General features: G+C 44.0%; 1 protein-coding gene across 1 annotated transcript in view; it reads right to left on the minus strand.

Moving 5' to 3' along the window:
• FLVCR2 (FLVCR heme transporter 2) overlaps positions 1-24,024 on the minus strand; it is a 364,922-nt gene that overhangs the window by 311,287 nt on the left and 29,611 nt on the right. Inside the window, exons 4-5 of the mRNA XM_053697130.1 lie at positions 20,770-20,910; positions 1-2 (exon numbers count right to left, since the gene is read on the minus strand). The exon at positions 1-2 is cut by the window's left edge and continues 66 nt beyond it. Coding sequence (XP_053553105.1) covers positions 1-2; positions 20,770-20,910 — 143 coding nt within the window. The remainder of the gene's footprint in view (positions 3-20,769; positions 20,911-24,024) is intronic.

The raw sequence follows: 24,024 nt of genomic DNA on the forward strand, positions 1-24,024 counted from the left end.
CCCTAGAAAAAACAAAAGAGAATGTGAGGGCACAGAAGCACAAGTAGGTAAAGAGAACACACACAGGAGACACGTGCGCTTATGGGGCGCCCGCTGAATATACAACTAATAATACACACAGCTAAAGCACAAGCTCAGGGCTCACACACAGGAGACACGTGCGCTTATGGGGCGCCTCCTGAATATACAACTAATAATACACACGGCTAAAGCACAAGCTCAGTGCTCACACACAGGAGACACGTGCGCTTATGGGGCGCCCGCTGAATATACAACTAATGCACACAGCTAAAGCACAAGCTCAGTGCTCACAGACAGGAGACACGTGCGCTTATGGGGCGCCCCCTGAATATACAACTAATAATACACACAGCTAAAGCACAAGCTCAGTGCTCACACACAGGAGACACGTGCGCTTATGGGGCGCCTACTGAATATACAACTAATACACACAGCTAAAGCACAAGCTCAGTGCTCACACACAGGAGACACGTGCGCTTATGGGGCGCCCGCTGAATATACAACTAATGCACACAGCTAAAGCACAAGCTCAGTGCTCACAGACAGGAGACACGTGCGCTTATGGGGCGCCCCCTGAATATACAACTAATAATACACACAGCTAAAGCACAAGCTCAGTGCTCACACACAGGAGACACGTGCGCTTATGGGGCGCCCCCTGAATATACAACTAATACACACAGCTAAAGCACAAGCTCAGTGCTCACACACAGGAGACACGTGCGCTTATGGGGCGCCCACTGAATATACAACTAATGCACACAGCTAAAGCACAAGCTCAGTGCTCACACACAGGAGACACGTGCGCTTATGGGGCGCACCCTGAATATACAACTAATGCACACAGCTAAAGCACAAGCTCAGTGCTCACACACAGGAGACACGTGTGCTTATGGGGCGCCCGCTGAATATACAACTAATACACACAGCTAAAGCACAAGCTCAGTGCTCACACACAGGAGACACGTGTGCTTATGGGGCGCCCCCTGAATATACAACTAATAATACACACAGCTAAAGCACAAGCTCAGTGCTCGCACACAGGAGACACGTGCGCTTATGGGGCGCCCACTGAATATACAACTAATAATACACACAGCTAAAGCACAAGCTCAGTGCTCACACACAGGAGACACGTGCGCTTATGGGGCGCCCACTGAATATACAACTACTAATACACACAGCTAAAGCACAAGCTCAGTGCGCACACACAGGAGACACGTGCCCTTATGGGGCGCCCCCTGACCACTATCCTGACCAGCGCAACTGTTATTTGTTAAACTTTACACTAGGTCTTCACGTGCACTAACCTGACCAGCACAACTGTTATTTGTTATACTTTACACTAGGTCTTCACGTGCACTATCCTGACCAGCACAACTGCTATTTGTTATACTTTACACTAGGTCTTCACGTGCACTAATCTGACCAGCACAACTGTTATTTGTTATACTTTACACTAGGTCTTCACGTGCACTAACCTGACCAGCACAGCTTTTATTTGTTATACTTTACACTAGGTCTTCACGTGCACTAACCTGACCAGCACAATTGTTATTTGTTATACTTTACACTAGGTCTTCACGTACAATAACCTGACCAGCACAACTGTTATTTGTTATACTTTACACTAGGTCTTCACGTGCACTAACCTGACCAGCACAACTGTTATTTGTTATACTTTACACTAGGTCTTCACGTGCACTAACCTGACCAGCACAGCTTTTATTTGTTATACTTTACACTAGGTCTTCACGTGCACTAACCTGACCAGCACAATTGTTATTTGTTATACTTTACACTAGGTCTTCACGTGCAATAACCTGACCAGCACAACTGTTATTTGTTATACTTTACACTAGGTCTTCACGTGCACTAACCTGACCAGCACAACTGTTATTTGTTATACTTTATACTAGGTCTTCACGTGCACTAACCTGACCAGCACAACTGTTATCTGTTATACTTTACACTAGGTCTTCACGTGCACTAACCTGACCAGCACAACTTATTGTTATACTTTACACTAGGTCTTCACATGCACTAACCTGACCAGCACAACATATTGTTATACTTTACACTAGGTCTTCACATGCACTAACCTGACCAGCACACCTTTTATTTGTAATACTTTACACTAGGTCTTCACGTGCACTAACCTGACCAGCACACCTTTTATTTGTAATACTTTACACTAGGTCTTCACATGCACTAACCTGACCAGCACAACATATTGTTATACTTTACACTAGGTCTTCACATGCACTAACCTGACCAGCACACCTTTTATTTGTTATACTTTACACTAGGTCTTCACATGCACTAACCTGACCAGCACACCTTTTATTTGTTATACTTTACACTAGGTCTTCACATGCACTAACCTGACCAGCACACCTTTTATTTGTTATACTTTACACTAGGTCTTCACGTGCACTAACCTGACCAGCACACCTTTTATTTGTTATACTTTACACTAGGTCTTCACGTGCACGAACCTGACCAGCACAACTTATTGTTATACTTTACATTAGGTCTTCACGTGCACTAACCTGACCAGCACAGCTTTTATTTGTTATACTTTACACTAGGTCTTCATGTGCACTAACCTGACCAGCACAACATATTGTTATACTTTACACTAGGTCTTCACGTGCACTAACTTGACCAGCACAACTTATTGTTATACTTTACACTAGGTCTTCACATGCACTAACCTGACCAGCACAACATATTGTTATACTTTACACTAGGTCTTCACATGCACTAACCTGACCAGCACAACTTATTGTTATACTTTACACTAGGTCTTCACATGCACTAACCTGACCAGCACAACTTATTGTTATACTTTACACTAGGTCTTCACATGCACTAACCTGACCAGCACAACTTATTGTTATACTTTACACTAGGTCTTCACATGCACTAACCTGACCAGCACAAGATATTGTTATACTTTACACTAGGTCTTCACATGCACTAACCTGACCAGCACAACTTATTGTTATACTTTACACTAGGTCTTCACATGCACTAACCTGACCAGCACACCTTTTATTTGTTATACTTTACACTAGGTCTTCACGTGCACTAACCTGACCAGCACAACTGTTATTTGTTATACTTTACACTAGGTCTTCACGTGCACTAACCTGACCAGCACAACTGTTATTTGTTGTACTTTACACTAGGTCTTCACATGCACTAACCTGACCAGCACACCTTTTATTTGTTATACTTTACACTAGGTCTTCACATGCGCTAACCTGACCAGCACAACTGTTATTTGTTATACTTTACGCTAGGTCTTCACGTGCACTAACCTGACCAGCACAACTGTTATTTGTTATACTTTACACTAGGTCTTCACGTGCACTAAAGATTTAGAGTTAATAGTGCGCTAGTGTCAAGGGAGGGGATAGATCAAACACCTTACTTAATAAGCTTAGATCCTTCAATCTAAACAGGGAGACAATGTGTGAAAAAGTGATATAGTAAGAGCGCTCAAAGCTAAAGATCTCTTAGAGTAATGATGTATATATTGGGTTATATTTAAACTAGGAAATTGTTTAAGAAAATTATTTAAAAGATTGTGTGCATTCAAAAGGGATTTGTCCTAAAGACTAACAACATTCTCTACATCTGATGACCCTTTACACAATTTGAATATCAGCTACAGAGTGGTAACTACCAAAGAATACCTCCCGGAGGAGTGATTGACAGGTGTGGGCAGAGTCTGTAAGCTACCAGTCGTGACGTCAGACGCCGGCTTCACAAGACAGACACTAGCCGCGGAACATCGGAAAACACTGAGAACGTCTTACGGTCCTGGATACCGAAGTTGCAAGGTATGTTACCACTGAGTGGCTATTGTAACTCACTACAAATTAAAAATACCCTGCAACAAAAGACTGTCCCACTTAAAGGCACGATCTAACAAATGAACTGTGTCATCAACTCCTTAAGCACCGCTTCAATACAAAAGTCAGCTAAAAAATATACCCATATATTTGGAAATGAACTTTTCACCATAAGAATGAAGTTATAGTAAAGTTTATCAACAACTGTTTTTTAACGTTAGAGTGGTTTTATTTTATTAACGGCGAGACTCGTTACATTACTGATACATTTTAGCTACTTTTTTATGTTCCCAGAAAGAGATATTAGTTATACAATTAAATCTCTGCCAGATTTTTTTATCATGTTGGTTGATCTAAAATATTATGATTCATGTTAGAGACGTCTCTATTAACTGTTATATGTCATTTTGAAAGCTATCTGATTATTATTTATCTTGAAACTGTATGAATTTTATTATTAAATAATTTTTTAATACCAAAAAGTGTATCTTTTGAGAAAAAAATACTACACAATATTAAGTTGCTAGCACAAGAATGCACACAATCTTTTAAATAATTTTCTTAAACAATTTCCTAGTTTAAATATCACACAATATATACATCATTACTCTAAGAGATCTTTAGCTTTGAGCGCCCTTACTATATCACTTTTTAACACGTCACGTGCACTAACCTGACCAGCACAGCTGTTATTTGTTATACTTTACACTAGGTCTTCACGTGCACTAACCTGACCAGCACAACTTATTGTTATACTTTACACTAGGTCTTCACGTGCACTAACCTGACCAGCACAACTGTTATTTGTTATACTTTACACTAGGTCTTCACGTGCACTAACCTGACCAGCACAACTGTTATTTGTTATACTTTACACTAGGTCTTCACGTGCACTAACCTGACCAGCACAACTGTTATTTGTTATACTTTACACTAGGTCTTCACGTGCACGAACCTGACCAGCACAACTTATTGTTATACTTTACACTAGGTCTTCACGTGCACTAACCTGACCAGCACAACTTATTGTTATACTTTACACTAGGTCTTCATGTGCACTAACCTGACCAGCACAACATATTGTTATACTTTACACTAGGTCTTCACGTGCACTAACCTGACCAGCACAGCTTTTATTTGTTATACTTTACACTAGGTCTTCACGTGCACTAACCTGACCAGCACAACTCTTATTTGTTATACTTTACACTAGGTCTTCACGTGCACTAACCTGACCAGCACAACTGTTATTTGTTATACTTTACACTAGGTCTTCACGTGCACTAACCTGACCAGCACAACTTATTGTTATACTTTACACTAGGTCTTCACGTGCACGAACCTGACCAGCACAACTTATTGTTATACTTTACACTAGGTCTTCACGTGCACTAACCTGACCAGCACAGCTTTTATTTGTTATACTTTACACTAGGTCTTCATGTGCACTAACCTGACCAGCACAACATATTGTTATACTTTACACTAGGTCTTCATGTGCACTAACCTGACCAGCACAGCTTTTATTTGTTATACTTTACACTAGGTCTTCACGTGCACTAACCTGACCAGCACAACTCTTATTTGTTATACTTTACACTAGGTCTTCACGTGCACTAACCTGACCAGCACAACTCTTATTTGTTATACTTTACACTAGGTCTTCACGTGCACTAACCTGACCAGCACAACTTATTGTTATACTTTACACTAGGTCTTCACGTGCACGAACCTGACCAGCACAACTTATTGTTATACTTTACACTAGGTCTTCACGTGCACTAACCTGACCAGCACAGCTTTTATTTGTTATACTTTACACTAGGTCTTCACGTGCACTAACCTGACCAGCACAACTCTTATTTGTTATACTTTACACTAGGTCTTCACGTGCACTAACCTGACCAGCACAACTGTTATTTGTTATACTTTACACTAGGTCTTCACGTGCACTAACCTGACCAGCACAACTGTTATTTGTTATACTTTACACTAGGTCTTCACGTGCACGAACCTGACCAGCACAACTTATTGTTATACTTTACACTAGGTCTTCACGTGCACTAACCTGACCAGCACAGCTTTTATTTGTTATACTTTACACTAGGTCTTCATGTGCACTAACCTGACCAGCACAACATATTGTTATACTTTACACTAGGTCTTCACGTGCACTAACCTGACCAGCACAACTGTTATTTGTTATACTTTACACTAGGTCTTCACGTGCACTAACCTGACCAGCACAACTGTTATTTGTTATACTTTACACTAGGTCTTCACGTGCACTAACCTGACCAGCACAACTGTTATTTGTTATACTTTACACTAGGTCTTCACGTGCACTAACCTGACCAGCACAACTTATTGTTATACTTTACACTAGGTCTTCACGTGCACTAACCTGACCAGCACAGCTTTTATTTGTTATACTTTACACTAGGTCTTCATGTGCACTAACCTGACCAGCACAACATATTGTTATACTTTACACTAGGTCTTCACGTGCACTAACCTGACCAGCACAACTGTTATTTGTTATACTTTACACTAGGTCTTCACGTGCACTAACCTGACCAGCACAACTGTTATTTGTTATACTTTACACTAGGTCTTCACGTGCACTAACCTGACCAGCACAACTCTTATTTGTTATACTTTACACTGTCTTCACGTGCACTAACCTGACCAGCACAACTGTTATTTGTTATACTTTACACTAGGTCTTCACGTGCACTAACCTGACCAGCACAACTGTTATTTGTTATACTTTACACTAGGTCTTCACGTGCACTAACCTGACCAGCACAACTGTTATTTGTTATACTTTACACTAGGTCTTCACGTGCACGAACCTGACCAGCACAACTTATTGTTATACTTTACACTAGGTCTTCACGTGCACTAACCTGACCAGCACAACTTATTGTTATACTTTACACTAGGTCTTCATGTGCACTAACCTGACCAGCACAACTTATTGTTATACTTTACACTAGGTCTTCATGTGCACTAACCTGACCAGCACAACATATTGTTATACTTTACACTAGGTCTTCACGTGCACTAACCTGACCAGCACAGCTTTTATTTGTTATACTTTACACTAGGTCTTCACGTGCACTAACCTGACCAGCACAACTCTTATTTGTTATACTTTACACTAGGTCTTCACGTGCACTAACCTGACCAGCACAACTGTTATTTGTTATACTTTACACTAGGTCTTCACGTGCACTAACCTGACCAGCACAACTTATTGTTATACTTTACACTAGGTCTTCACGTGCACGAACCTGACCAGCACAACTTATTGTTATACTTTACACTAGGTCTTCACGTGCACTAACCTGACCAGCACAGCTTTTATTTGTTATACTTTACACTAGGTCTTCACGTGCACTAACCTGACCAGCACAACTCTTATTTGTTATACTTTACACTAGGTCTTCACGTGCACTAACCTGACCAGCACAACTGTTATTTGTTATACTTTACACTAGGTCTTCACGTGCACTAACCTGACCAGCACAACTGTTATTTGTTATACTTTACACTAGGTCTTCACGTGCACGAACCTGACCAGCACAACTTATTGTTATACTTTACACTAGGTCTTCACGTGCACTAACCTGACCAGCACAGCTTTTATTTGTTATACTTTACACTAGGTCTTCATGTGCACTAACCTGACCAGCACAACATATTGTTATACTTTACACTAGGTCTTCACGTGCACTAACCTGACCAGCACAACTGTTATTTGTTATACTTTACACTAGGTCTTCACGTGCACTAACCTGACCAGCACAACTGTTATTTGTTATACTTTACACTAGGTCTTCACGTGCACTAACCTGACCAGCACAACTGTTATTTGTTATACTTTACACTAGGTCTTCACGTGCACTAACCTGACCAGCACAACTTATTGTTATACTTTACACTAGGTCTTCACGTGCACTAACCTGACCAGCACAACTTATTGTTATACTTTACACTAGGTCTTCACGTGCACTAACCTGACCAGCACAACTGTTATTTGTTATACTTTACACTAGGTCTTCACGTGCACTAACCTGACCAGCACAACTTATTGTTATACTTTACACTAGGTCTTCACGTGCACTAACCTGACCAGCACACCTTTTATTTGTTATACTTTACACTAGGTCTTCACGTGCACGAACCTGACCAGCACAACTTATTGTTATACTTTACACTAGGTCTTCACGTGCACTAACCTGACCAGCACAGCTTTTATTTGTTATACTTTACACTAGGTCTTCATGTGCACTAACCTGACCAGCACAACATATTGTTATACTTTACACTAGGTCTTCACGTGCACTAACCTGACCAGCACAACTGTTATTTGTTATACTTTACACTAGGTCTTCACGTGCACTAACCTGACCAGCACAACTGTTATTTGTTATACTTTACACTAGGTCTTCACGTGCACTAACCTGACCAGCACAACTCTTATTTGTTATACTTTACACTGTCTTCACGTGCACTAACCTGACCAGCACAACTGTTATTTGTTATACTTTACACTAAGTCTTCACGTGCACTAACCCGACCAGCACAACTGTTATTTGTTATACTTTACACTAGGTCTTCACGTGCACTAACCTGACCAGCACAACTTATTGTTATACTTTACACTAGGTCTTCATGTGCACTAACCCGACAAGCACAACTTGTTATACTTTACACTAGGTCTTCACGTGCACTAACCCGACAAGCACAACTTGTTATACTTTACACTAGGTCTTCACGTGCACTAACCTGACCAGCACAACTTATTGTTATACTTTACACTAGGTCTTCACGTGCACTAACCCGACAAGCACAACTTGTTATACTTTACACTAGGTCTTCACGTGCACTAACCTGACCAGCACAACTGTTATTTGTTATACTTTACACTAGGTCTTCACGTGCACTAACCTGACCAGCACAACTTATTGTTATACTTTACACTAGGTCTTCATGTGCACTAACCTGACCAGCACAACTTGTTATACTTTACACTAGGTCTTCACGTGCACTAACCTGACCAGCACAACTGTTATTTGTTATACTTTACACTAGGTCTTCACATGCACTAACCTGACCAGCACAACTGTTATTTGTTATACTTTACACTAGGTCTTCACATGCGCTAACCTGACCAGCACAACTGTTATTTGTTATACTTTACACTAGGTCTTCATGTGCACTAACCTGACCAGCACAACTTATTGTTATACTTTACACTAGGTCTTCATGTGCACTAACCTGACCAGCACAACTTATTGTTATACTTTACACTAGGTCTTCACGTGCACTAACCTGACCAGCACAACTTATTGTTATACTTTACACTAGGTCTTCACGTGCACTAACCTGACCAGCACAACTTATTGTTATACTTTACACTAGGTCTTCATGTGCACTAACCTGACCAGCACAACTTATTGTTATACTTTACACTAGGTCTTCACGTGCACTAACCTGACCAGCACAACTTATTGTTATACTTTACACTAGGTCTTCACGTGCACTAACCCGACCAGCACAACTTATTGTTATACTTTACACTAGGTCTTCACGTGCACTAACCTGACCAGCACAACTTATTGTTATACTTTACACTAGGTCTTCACGTGCACTAACCTGACCAGCACAACTTATTGTTATACTTTACACTAGGTCTTCACATGCGCTAACCTGACCAGCACAACTGTTATTTGTTATACTTTACACTAGGTCTTCATGTGCACTAACCTGACCAGCACAACTTATTGTTATACTTTACACTAGGTCTTCATGTGCACTAACCCGACAAGCACAACTTGTTATACTTTACACTAGGTCTTCATGTGCACTAACCTGACAAGCACAACTTGTTATACTTTACACTAGGTCTTCACGTGCACTAACCTGACCAGCACAACTTATTGTTATACTTTACACTAGGTCTTCATGTGCACTAACCTGACAAGCACAACTTGTTATACTTTACACTAGGTCTTCACGTGCACTAACCTGACCAGCACAACTTATTGTTATACTTTACACTAGGTCTTCACGTGTACTAACCTGACCAGCACAGCTGTTATTTGTTATACTTTACACTAGGTCTTCACGTGCACTAACCTGACAAGCACAACTCTTATTTGTTATACTTTACACTAGGTCTTCACGTGCACTAACCTGACCAGCACAACTTATTGTTATACTTTACACTAGGTCTTCATGTGCACTAACCTGACCAGCACAACTTATTGTTATACTTTACACTAGGTCTTCACGTGCACTAACCTGACCAGCACAACTTATTGTTATACTTTACACTAGGTCTTCACGTGCACTAACCCGACCAGCACAACTTATTGTTATACTTTACACTAGGTCTTCACGTGCACTAACCTGACCAGCACAACTTATTGTTATACTTTACACTAGGTCTTCACGTGCACTAACCTGACCAGCACAACTTATTGTTATACTTTACACTAGGTCTTCACATGCGCTAACCTGACCAGCACAACTGTTATTTGTTATACTTTACACTAGGTCTTCATGTGCACTAACCTGACCAGCACAACTGTTATTTGTTATACTTTACACTAGGTCTTCACATGCACTAACCTGACCAGCACAACATATTGTTATACTTTACACTAGGTCTTCACATGCACTAACCTGACCAGCACAACTGTTATTTGTTATACTTTACACTAGGTCTTCACATGCGCTAACCTGACCAGCACAACTGTTATTTGTTATACTTTACACTAGGTCTTCACATGCACTAACCTGACCAGCACAACTGTTATTTGTTATACTTTACACTAGGTCTTCACATGCGCTAACCTGACCAGCACAACTGTTATTTGTTATACTTTACACTAGGTCTTCATGTGCACTAACCTGACCAGCACAACTGTTATTTGTTATACTTTACACTAGGTCTTCACATGCACTAACCTGACCAGCACAACATATTGTTATACTTTACACTAGGTCTTCATGTGCACTAACCTGACCAGCACAACTGTTATTTGTTATACTTTACACTAGGTCTTCACATGCACTAAACTGACCAGCACAACTTATTGTTATACTTTACACTAGGTCTTCACGTGCACTAACCTGACCAGCACAACTTATTGTTATACTTTACACTAGGTCTTCACGTGCACTAACCCGACAAGCACAACTTGTTATACTTTACACTAGGTCTTCACGTGCACTAACCTGACCAGCACAACTTATTGTTATACTTTACACTAGGTCTTCACGTGCACTAACCTGACCAGCACAGCTGTTATTTGTTATACTTTACACTGGGTCTTCACGTGCACTAACCTGACCAGCACAGCTGTTATTTGTTATACTTTACACTGGGTCTTCACGTGCACTAACCTGACCAGCACAGCTGTTATTTGTTATACTTTACACTAGGTCTTCACGTGCACTAACCTGACCAGCACAACTTATTGTTATACTTTACACTAGGTCTTCATGTGCACTAACCTGACCAGCACAACTTATTGTTATACTTTACACTAGGTCTTCACGTGCACTAACCTGACCAGCACAACTTATTGTTATACTTTACACTAGGTCTTCACGTGCACTAACCCGACCAGCACAACTTATTGTTATACTTTACACTAGGTCTTCACGTGCACTAACCTGACCAGCACAACTTATTGTTATACTTTACACTAGGTCTTCACGTGCACTAACCTGACCAGCACAACTTATTGTTATACTTTACACTAGGTCTTCACATGCGCTAACCTGACCAGCACAACTGTTATTTGTTATACTTTACACTAGGTCTTCATGTGCACTAACCTGACCAGCACAACTGTTATTTCTTCTGTTATGTGCGATCAGTCCACGGGTCATCATTACTTCTGGGATATAACTCCTCCCCAACAGGAAATGCAAGAGGATTCACCCAGCAGAGCTGATATAGCTCCTCCCCTCTACGTCAGTCCCAGTCATTCTCTTGCACCCAACGACTAGATAGGATGTGTGAGAGGACTATGGTGATTATACTTAGTTTTTATGACTTCAATCAAAAGTTTGTTATTTTACAATAGCACCGGAGCGTGTTATTACTTCTCTGGCAGAGTTTGAAGAAGAATCTACCAGAGTTTTTTACTATGATTTTAACCGGAGTAGTTAAGATCATATTGCTGTTCTCGGCCATCTGAGGGAGGTAAAGGCTTCAGATCAGGGGACAGCGGGCAGATGAATCTGCATTGAGGTATGTAGCAGTTTTTATTTTCTGAATGGAATTGATGAAAAAATCCTGCTATACCGTTATAATGACATGTATGTATACACTTCAGTATTCTGGGAATGGTTTTTCACCGGAACTACTCTGTTAAAGGTCACTAATCCTTTTAATAAATATTGTCATGTTAAACGTTTTTGCTGGAATGTAGAATCGTTTACATTGCTGAGGTACTGAGTAAATAAATGTTTGGGCATTATTTTCCACTTGGCAGTTGTCTGCTTTAAATTGTGACAGTTTCGTTTCTCCTCACTGCTGTGTGTGAGAGGGAGGGGCCGTTTTTGGCGCTCTTTTGCTACGCATCAAAAAATTCCAGTCAGCTACTATTATATTTCCTGCATGATCCGGTTCACTGACAGATCTCAGGGGTCTTCAAACTTCTTTGAAGGGAGGTACATTCTCTCAGCAGAGCTGTGAGAATTTTTATTGACTGTGAATAAAAACGTTACTCTATAATTTTTTATGTCAAATTTAGTTATTTACTAATGGGAACAAACCTTTGCTAAAAGTTGTGTTATTTTAAACTTGATGCTATAACTGTTTCAGTTCATTATCTCAACTGTCATTTAATCGTTTAAGTACCTCTTCGAGGCACAGTACGTTTTTGTTAAAAAAGATTATAACCAGGTTGCAAGTTATTGCTAGTGTGTTAAACATGTCTGACCCAGAGAATGATATCTGTGTCATTTGTTCCAATGCCAAGGTGGAGCCCAATAGAGATTTATGTACTAACTGTATTGATGCTACTTTAAATAAAAGTCAATCTGTACAATGTGAACAAATTTCACCAAACTGCGAGGGGAGAGTTATGCCGACTAACTCGCCTCACGCGGCAGTACCTGCATCTCCCGCCCGGGAGGTGCGTGATATTATGGCGCCTAATACATCTGGGCGGCCATTACAGATAACATTACATGATATGGCTACTGTTATGACTGAAGTTTTGTCTAAATTACCAGAACTAAGAGGCAAGCGTGATCACTCTGGGGTGAGAACAGAGTGCGCTGACAATACTAGGGCCATGTCTGATACTGCGTCACAGCTTGCAGAGCATGAGGACGGAGAGCTTCATTCTGTGGGTGACGGTTCTGATCCAAACAGATTGGATTCAGATATTTCAAATTTTAAATTCAAATTGGAGAACCTCCGTGCATTACTAGGGGAGGTCTTAGCAGCTCTCAATGATTGTAACACCATTGCAATACCAGAGAAAATGTGTAGGTTGGATAAATACTTTGCGGTACCGGCGAGTACTGACGTTTTTCCTATACCTAAGAGATTAACTGAAATTGTTACTAAGGAGTGGGATAGACCCGGTGTGCCGTTCTCACCCCCTCCAATATTTAGAAAGACGTTTCCAATAGACGCCACTACTCGGGACTTATGGCAAACGGTCCCTAAGGTGGAGGGAGCAGTTTCTACTTTAGCTAAGCGTACCACTATCCCGGTGGAGGATAGCTGTGCTTTTTCAGATCCAATGGATAAAAAATTAGAGGGTTACCTTAAGAAAATGTTTGTTCAACAAGGTTTTATATTGCAACCCCTTGCATGTATCGCGCCGATTACGGCTGCGGCAGCATTTTGGATTGAGTCTCTGGAAGAGAACCTTAGTTCATCTACGCTAGACGACATTATGGACAGGCTTAGAGTCCTTAAACTAGCCAATTCATTCATTTCGGAGGCCGTAGTACATTTAACCAAACTTACGGCTAAGAACTCTGGATTCGCCATACAGGCACGTAGAGCACTGTGGCTAAAATCCTGGTCAGCTGATGTTACTTCTAAGTCTAAATTACTTAATATACCTTTCAAGGGGCAGTCTTTATTTGGGCCCGGGTTGAAAGAAATTATCGCTGACATTACAGGAGGTAAGGGCCACGCCCTACCTCAAGACAAAGCCAAAGCTAAGGCTAGACAGTCTAATTTTCGTCCCTTTCGGAATTTCAAACCTGGAGCAGCGTCAACCTCCACTGCACCAAAACAGGAAGGAGCTGTTGCTCATTACAGGCAAGGCTGGAAACCTAACCAGTCCTGGAATAAGGGCAAACAGGCCAGGAAACCTGCTGCTGCCCCAAAGACAGCATGAACCGAGAGCCCCCGATCCGGGACCGGATCTAGTGGGGGGCAGACTTTCTCTCTTCGCTCAGGCCTGGGCAAGAGATGTTCCGGATCCCTGGGCGCTGGAGATCATATCTCAGGGATACCTTCTAGACTTCAAATTATCTCCCCCAAAAGGGAGATTTCATCTGTCAAGGTTGTCAACAAACCAGATAAAGAAAGAAGCGTTTCTACGCTGTGTACAAGATCTGTTATTAATGGGAGTGATCCATCCAGTTCCGCGGTCGGAACAAGGACAAGGGTTCTACTCAAACCTGTTTGTGGTTCCCAAAAAAGAGGGAACTTTCAGGCCAATCTTAGATTTAAAGATTCTAAACAAATTCCTAAGAGTTCCATCGTTCAAAATGGAAACTATTCGGACAATCTTACCTATGATCCAAAAGGGTCAGTACATGACCACAGTGGATTTAAAAGATGCTTACCTTCACATACCGATTCACAAAGATCATCAACGGTATCTACGGTTTGCCTTCCTAGACAGGCACTACCAGTTTGTAGCTCTTCCATTCGGATTGGCTACGGCCCCAAGAATCTTCACAAAGGTTCTGGGTGCCCTTCTGGCGGTACTAAGACCGCGAGGGATTTCGGTAGCTCCGTACCTAGACGACATTCTAATACAAGCTTCAAGCTTTCAAACTGCCAAGTCTCATACAGAGTTAGTTCTGGCATTTCTAAGGTCGCATGGATGGAAAGTGAACGAAAAGAAAAGTTCTCTTTTTCCTCTCACAAGAGTTCCATTCTTGGGGACTCTTATAGATTCTGTAGAAATGAAGATTTACCTGACAGAAGACAGGTTAACAAGGCTTCAGGATGCATGCCGTGTCCTTCATTCCATTCAACACCCGTCAGTAGCTCAATGCATGGAGGTGATCGGCTTAATGGTAGCGGCAATGGACATAGTACCTTTTGCACGCCTACACCTCAGACCGCTGCAATTGTGCATGCTAAGTCAGTGGAATGGGGATTACTCAGATTTGTCCCCTACCCTGAATCTGAATCAAGAGACCAGAAATTCTCTTCTATGGTGGCTTTATCGGCCACACCTGTCCAGGGGGATGCCATTCAGCAGGCCAGACTGGACAATCGTAACAACAGATGCCAGCCTGCTAGGTTGGGGCGCTGTCTGGAATTCTCTGAAGACTCAGGGATTATGGAATCAGGAGGAGAGTCTCCTTCCAATAAACATTCTGGAATTGAGGGCAGTTCTCAATGCCCTTCTAGCTTGGCCCCAATTAACAACTCAGGGGTTCATCAGGTTTCAGTCGGACAATATCACGACTGTAGCTTACATCAACCATCAGGGAGGGACAAGAAGCTCCCTAGCAATGATGGAAGTATCAAAGATAATTCGCTGGGCAGAGTCTCACTCTTGCCACCTGTCAGCAATCCACATCCCGGGAGTGGAGAACTGGGAGGCGGATTTCTTGAGTCGCCAGACTTTTCATCCGGGAGAGTGGGAACTTCATCCGGAGATTTTTGCCCAAATACTTCGACGTTGGGGCAAACCAGAGATAGATCTCATGGCGTCTCGCCAGAACGCCAAACTTCCTCACTACGGGTCCAGATCCAGGGATCCGGGAGCGGTTCTGATAGATGCTTTGACAGCACCTTGGAACTTCGGGATGGCTTATGTGTTTCCACCCTTCCCGCTGCTTCCTCGATTGATTGCGAAAATCAAACAAGAGAGAGCATCTGTGATTCTAATAGCGCCTGCATGGCCACGCAGGACTTGGTATGCAGATCTAGTGGACATGTCATCCTGTCCACCTTGGTCTCTACCTCTGAGACAGGACCTTCTGACACAGGGTCCATTCAAACATCAAAATCTAACTTCTCTGAAACTGACTGCTTGGAAATTGAACGCTTGATTTTATCAAAGCGTGGTTTTTCTGAGTCGGTTATTGATACCCTGATCCAGGCTAGGAAGCCTGTTACCAGAAAGATTTACCATAAAATATGGCGCAAATACCTATACTGGTGCGAATCCAAACGTTACTCCTGGAGTAAGGTTAGGATCCCTAGGATATTGTCTTTTCTACAAGAAGGTTTAGAAAAGGGTTTATCGGCTAGTTCATTAAAGGGACAGATTTCAGCTCTGTCCATCTTGTTACACAGGCGTCTGTCAGAAAATCCAGACGTCCAGGCCTTTTGTCAAGCTTTAGCTAGGATCAAGCCTGTGTTTAAAGCCGTTGCTCCGCCATGGAGTTTAAACTTAGTTCTTAACGTTTTACAAGGTGTTCCATTTGAACCCCTTCATTCCATTGATATAAAATTGTTATCTTGGAAAGTTCTGTTTTTAATGGCTATTTCCTCGGCTCGAAGAGTCTCTGAGTTATCAGCATTACATTGTGATTCTCCTTATCTGATTTTTCACTCAGATAAGGTAGTTCTGCGTACTAAACCTGGGTTCTTACCTAAGGTAGTTACTAACAGGAATATCAATCAAGAGATTGTTGTTCCATCCTTGTGTCCAAATCCTTCTTCAAAGAAGGAACGTCTTCTACACAATCTGGATGTAGTTCGTGCCCTCAAGTTCTACTTGCAGGCAACTAAAAATTTTCGCCAAACTTCTTCCCTGCTTGTCGTTTATTCTGGACAGAGGAGAGGTCAAAAAGCTTCTGCTACCTCTCTCTCTTTCTGGCTTCGTAGCATAATACGTTTAGCCTATGAGACTGCTGGACAGCAGCCTCCTGAAAGAATTACAGCTCACTCCACTAGAGCTGTGGCTTCCACTTGGGCCTTTAAGAATGAGGCCTCTGTTGAACAGATTTGCAAGGCTGCAACTTGGTCTTCGCTTCATACTTTTTCCAAATTTTACAAATTTGACACTTTTGCTTCTTCGGAGGCTATTTTTGGGAGAAAGGTTCTTCAGGCAGTGGTTCCTTCTGTATAATGAGCCTGCCTATCCCTCCCGTCATCCGTGTACTTTTGCTTTGGTATTGGTATCCCAGAAGTAATGATGACCCGTGGACTGATCGCACATAACAGAAGAAAACATAATTTATGCTTACCTGATAAATTCCTTTCTTCTGTTGTGCGATCAGTCCACGGCCCGCCCTGTTTTTTAAGGCAGGTAAATATCTTTTAAATTATTCTCCAGTCACCACTTCACCCTTGGTTACTCCTTTCTCGTTGATTCTTGGTCGAATGACTGGGACTGACGTAGAGGGGAGGAGCTATATCAGCTCTGCTGGGTGAATCCTCTTGCATTTCCTGTTGGGGAGGAGTTATATCCCAGAAGTAATGATGACCCGTGGACTGATCGCACAACAGAAGAAAGGAATTTATCAGGTAAGCATAAATTATGTTTTGTTATACTTTACACTAGGTCTTCACATGCACTAACCTGACCAGCACAACATATTGTTATACTTTACACTAGGTCTTCACATGCACTAACCTGACCAGCACAACTGTTATTTGTTATACTTTACACTAGGTCTTCACATGCACTAACCTGACCAGCACAACTGTTATTTGTTATACTTTACACTAGGTCTTCACATGCGCTAACCTGACCAGCACAACTGTTATTTGTTATACTTTACACTAGGTCTTCATGTGCACTAACCTGACCAGCACAACTGTTATTTGTTATAATTTACACTAGGTCTTCACATGCACTAACCTGACCAGCACAACATATTGTTATACTTTACACTAGGTCTTCATGTGCACTAACCTGACCAGCACAACTGTTATTTGTTATACTTTACACTAGGTCTTCACATGCACTAAACTGACCAGCACAACTTATTGTTATACTTTACACTAGGTCTTCACGTGCACTAACCTGACCAGCACAACTTATTGTTATACTTTACACTAGGTCTTCACGTGCACTAACCCGACAAGCACAACTTGTTATACTTTACACTAGGTCTTCACGTGCACTAACCTGACCAGCACAACTTATTGTTATACTTTACACTAGGTCTTCACGTGCACTAACCTGACCAGCACAGCTGTTATTTGTTATACTTTACACTGGGTCTTCACGTGCACTAACCTGACCAGCACAGCTGTTATTTGTTATGCTTTACACTAGGTCTTCACGTGCACTAACCTGACCAGCACAACTGTTATTTGTTATACTTTACACTAGGTCTTCACGTGCACTAACCTGACCAGCACAACTCTTATTTGTTATACTTTACACTAAGTCTTCACGTGCACTAACCCGACCAGCACAACTGTTATTTGTTATACTTTACACTAGGTCTTCACGTGCACTAACCCGACCAGCACAACTGTTATTTGTTATACTTTACACTAGGTCTTCACGTGCACTAACCTGACCAGCACAACTGTTATTTGTTATACTTTACACTAGGTCTTCACGTGCACTAACCTGACCAGCACAACTGTTATTTGTTATACTTTACACTAGGTCTTCACGTGCACTAACCTGACCAGCACAACTCTTATTTGTTATACTTTACACTAGGTCTTCACGTGCACTAACCTGACCAGCACAACTGTTATATGTTATACTTTACACTAGGTCTTCACGTGCACTAACCTGACCAGCACAGCTGTTATTTGTTATACTTTACACTGGGTCTTCACGTGCACTAACCTGACCAGCACAGCTGTTATTTGTTATACTTTACACTAGGTCTTCACGTGCACTAACCTGACCAGCACAACTCTTATTTGTTATACTTTACACTAGGTCTTCACGTGCACTAACCTGACCAGCACAACTGTTATTTGTTATACTTTACACTAGGTCTTCACGTGCACTAACCTGACCAGCACAACTGTTATTTGTTATACTTTACACTAGGTCTTCACGTGCACTAACCTGACCAGCACAACTGTTATTTGTTATACTTTACACTAGGTCTTCACGTGCACTAACCTGACCAGCACAACTGTTATTTGTTATACTTTACACTAGGTCTTCACGTGCACTAACCTGACCAGCACAACTGTTATTTGTTATACTTTACACTAGGTCTTCACGTGCACTAACCTGACCAGCACAACTGTTATTTGTTGTACTTTACACTAGGTCTTCACGTGCACTAACCTGACCAGCACAACTGTTATTTGTTATACTTTACACTAGGTCTTCACGTGCACTAACCTGAACAGCACACCTCTCAAGTGCACCCCTTTACTTACAACTTGTAATGTGCGCGCCCCTTGTAATCTAGCCCGGATTGTTCTTTAGACTTTAGTATAAATATTACACCTGAGGCCCAGCGAGCGCTCTTACCTGAGTGCGATTTCAGCTCAGTGCACGTGATTTTCCTTATTGATTGCGTAATAAGATTAATAGAGAAAGGAGGAATGAAAGTGACTGACAGATGATGTTTTTTTTGTCTCTTGAAATTAAGTTTTGTGCTCAGCTCTTGCTACTTTGTAACACAGAGACAAATGCAAACAGGCACGTGCACAGAAAAGGGCACAAACAGGCACGTGCACAGACAAGGGCACAAACAGGCACGTGCACAGACAAGGGCACAAACAGGCACGTGCACAGACAAGGGCACAAACAGGCACGTGCACAGAAAAGGGCACAAACAGGCACGTGCACAGACAAGGGCACAAACAGGCACGTGCACAGACCAGGGCACAAACAGGCACGTGCACAGACCAGGGCACAAACAGGCACGTGCACAGACCAGGGAACAAACAGGCACGTGCACAGACCAGGGCACAAACAGGCACGTGCACAGACCAGGGCACAAACAGGCACGTGCACAGACCAGGGCACAAACAGGCACGTGCACAGACAAGGGCACAAACAGGCACGTGCACAGACAAGGGCACAAACAGGCACGTGCACAGACAAGGGCACAAACAGGCACGTGCACAGACAAGGGCACAAACAGGCACGTGCACAGACAAGGGCACAAACAGGCACGTGCACAGACAAGGGCACAAACAGGCACGCACAGACAGATTTACAGGCACGCACACAGGCTGACCCTCACGCAGGCGGGGACACACCGGCTGACCCTCACGCAGGCGGGGACACACAGGCTGACCCTCACGCAGGCGGGGACACACAGGCTGACCCTCACGCAGGCGGGGACACACAGGCTGACCCTCACGCAGGCGGGGACACACAGGCTGACCCTCAAGCAGACAGACACACAGGCTGACCCTCACGCAGGCGGGGACACACAGGCTGACACTCATGCAGACAGACACACAGGCTGACACTCACGCAGGCGGGGACACACAGGCTGACCCTCACGCAGGCGGGGACACACAGGCTGACCCTCACGCAGGCGGGGACACACAGGCTGACCCTCACGCAGGCGGGGACACACAGGCTGACCCTCACGCAGGCGGGGACACACAGGCTGACCCTCAAGCAGACAGACACACAGGCTGACCCTCACGCAGGCGGGGACACACAGGCTGACCCTCAAGCAGACAGACACACAGGCTGACACTCACGCAGACAGACACACAGGCTGACACACAAGTTACATACAAACTCACCGTATGAAACAAAGAGAAGAATGAAGTTTCTGTTTTTTAGTAGTCGGATAATGGATTGCTTGTAGGAATACTGACCAGCCGGGGATGAAAGATGTGATGCCTGCGCCAGAGAGGGAGGATGTGGGGGCGCATCCTGAAAAACTAACAACCAGAGATTGTTTACACACTGCACTACTGACCTGTTCTGCAATTCCTGTGCTGATACTACACACACACAGCTGTCACTGCACCTCCCTAGCCCCCTTCATCTCCTATTCCTGTGCCAATACCACACACACACAGCTGTCACTGCACCTCCCTAGCCCCCTGCATCTCCTATTCCTGTGCCAATACCACACACACACAGCTGTCACTGCATCTCCCTAGCCCCCTGCAGCTGCATCTCCTATTCCTGTGCCAATACCAAACACACACAGCTGTCACTGCACCTCCCTAGCCCCCTGCAGCTGCATTTCCTATTCCTGTGCCAATACCACACACACACAGCTGTCACTGCATCTCCCTAGCCCCTTGCATCTCCTATTCCTGTGCCAATACCACACACACACAGCTGTCACTGCACCTCCCTAGCCCCCTGCAGCTGCATTTCCTATTCCTGTGCCAATACCACACACACACAGCTGTCACTGCACCTCCCTAGCCCCTTGCATCTCCTATTCCTGTGCCAATACCACACACACACAGCTGTCACTGCACCTCCCTAGCCCCCTGCATCTCCTATTCCTGTGCCGATACCACACACACACACACACACACAGCTGTCACTGCACCTCCCTAGCCCCCTGCAGCTGCATCTCCTATTCCTGTGCCGATACCACACACACACAGCTGTCACTGCACCTCCCTAGCCCCCTGCAGGTGCATCTCCTATTCCTGTGCCGATACCACACACACACAGCTGTCACTGCACCTCCCTAGCCCCCTGCAGCTGCATCTCCTATTCCTGTGCCGATACCACACACACACACAGCTGTCACTGCACCTCCCTAGCCCCCTGCATCTCCTATTCCTGTGCCAATACCACACATACACAGCTGTCACTGCACCTCCCTAGCCCCCTGCAGCTGCATCTCCTATTCCTGTGCCGATACCACACACAGCTGTCACTGCACCTCCCTAGCCCCCTGCAGCTGCATCTCATATTCCTGTGCCAATACCACACACACAGCTGTCACTGCACCTCCCTAGCCCCCTGCAGCTGCATTTCCTATTCCTGTGCCAATACCACACACACACAGCTGTCACTGCACCTCCCTAGCCCCCTGCAGCTGCATCTCCTATTCCTGTGCCAATACCACACACACACACAGCTGTCGCTGCACCTCCCTAGCCCCCTGCAGCTGCATGTCCTATTCCTGTGCCAATACCACACACACACACAGCTGTCACTGCACCTCCCTAGCCCCCTGCACCTGCATCTCCTATTCCTGTGCCAATACCATACACACACACAGCTGTCGCTGCACCTCCCTAGCCCCCTGCAGCTGCATCTCCTATTCCTGTGCCAATACCACACACACACCTGTCACTGCACCTTCCTAGCCCCACTGCAGCTGCATCTCCTATTCCTGTGCAAATACCACACACACACACAGTTGTGTCTGCACCTCCCTAGCCCCCTGTAGCTGCATCTCCTATTCCTGTGCCAATACCAAACACACACACAGCTGTCACTGCACCTCTCTAGCCCCCTGCAGCCACATCTGCTATTTTTGAGCCGATACCACACATACAGCTGTCACTACATACCCCCTAGTCCCCTGCAGCTGCATCTAATATTCCTGTGCCGATACCAAACACAGCTATCACTAGAACTCCCAAACCCCCTGCAGTCGTATGTGCTATACCTCTGCAGATACCACACACAGCTGTCACTACACCTCCCTAACCCCCTGCAGTCGTATGTGCTATACCTCTGCAGATACCACACACAAATGTCACTAAACCTTCCTAACCCCTTGCAGTCGTATGTGCTATACCTTTGCAGATACCACACACACACCTGTCACTACACCTCCCTAACCCCCTGCAGTCATATGCTATACCTCTGCAGATACCACACATACAGCTGTCACTACACCTCCCTAACAACCTGCAGCCGTATGTGCTATACCTCTGCAGATACCACACACACACACAGCTGTCACTACACCTCCCTAACCCCCTGCAGTCATATGTGCTATACCTCTGCAGATACCACACACACAGCTGTCATTACACCTCCCTAACAACCTGCAGCCGTATATGCTATACCTCTGCAGATACCACACACAGCTGTCACTACACCTCCCTAACCCCCTGCAGCCGTATATGCTATACCTCTGCAGATACCACACACAGCTGTCACTACATCTCCCTAACCCCCTGCAGGTGTATGTGCTATACCTCTGCAGATATGACACACAGCTGTCACTACATCTCCCTAACCCCCTGCAGCTGTATGTGCTATACCTCTGCAGATACGACACACAGCTGTCACTACACCTCCCTAACCCTTGCAGTCGTATGTGCTATACCTCTGCAGATACGACACACAACTGTCACTACACCTCCCTAACCCCCTGCAGCAGTATGTGCTATACCTCTGCAGATACAACACACAGCTATCACTACACCTCCCTAACCCCCTGCAGCCGTATATGCTATACCTCTGCAGATACCACCCACAGCTGTCACTACATCTCCCTAACCCCCTGCAGGTGTATGTGCTATACCTCTGCAGATACGACACACAGCTGTCACTACATCTCCCTAACCCCCTGCAGCCGTATATGCTATACCTCTGCAGATACGACACACAGCTGTCACTACACCTCCCTAACCCCCTGCAGCCATATGTGTTATACCTCTGCAGATACGACACACAGCTATCACTACACCTCCCTAACCCCCTGCAGTCCTATGTGCTATACCTCTGCAGATATGACACACAGCTGTCACTACACCTCCCTAACCCCCTGCAGCCGTATGTGCTATACCTCTGCAGATACGACACACAGCTATCACTACATCTCCCTAACCCCCTGCAGCCCTATGTGCTATACCTCTGCAGATACGACACACAGCTGTCACTACATCTCCCTAACCCCCTGCAGTCACATGTGCTATACCTCTGCAGATACGACACACAGCTGTTACTACACCTCCCTAGTCCCCTGTAGCTGCATTTGCTATTCTCTGTTGGCACCACAAACACAACTTGTTCTTTTACACAATATTTCCATGAACCCTTCTATACCACACAACACAATTATG

The sequence above is a fragment of the Bombina bombina genome, chromosome 1 (genome assembly GCF_027579735.1).
Source record: "Bombina bombina isolate aBomBom1 chromosome 1, aBomBom1.pri, whole genome shotgun sequence".
NCBI classification, from domain to species: domain Eukaryota; kingdom Metazoa; phylum Chordata; class Amphibia; order Anura; family Bombinatoridae; genus Bombina; species Bombina bombina.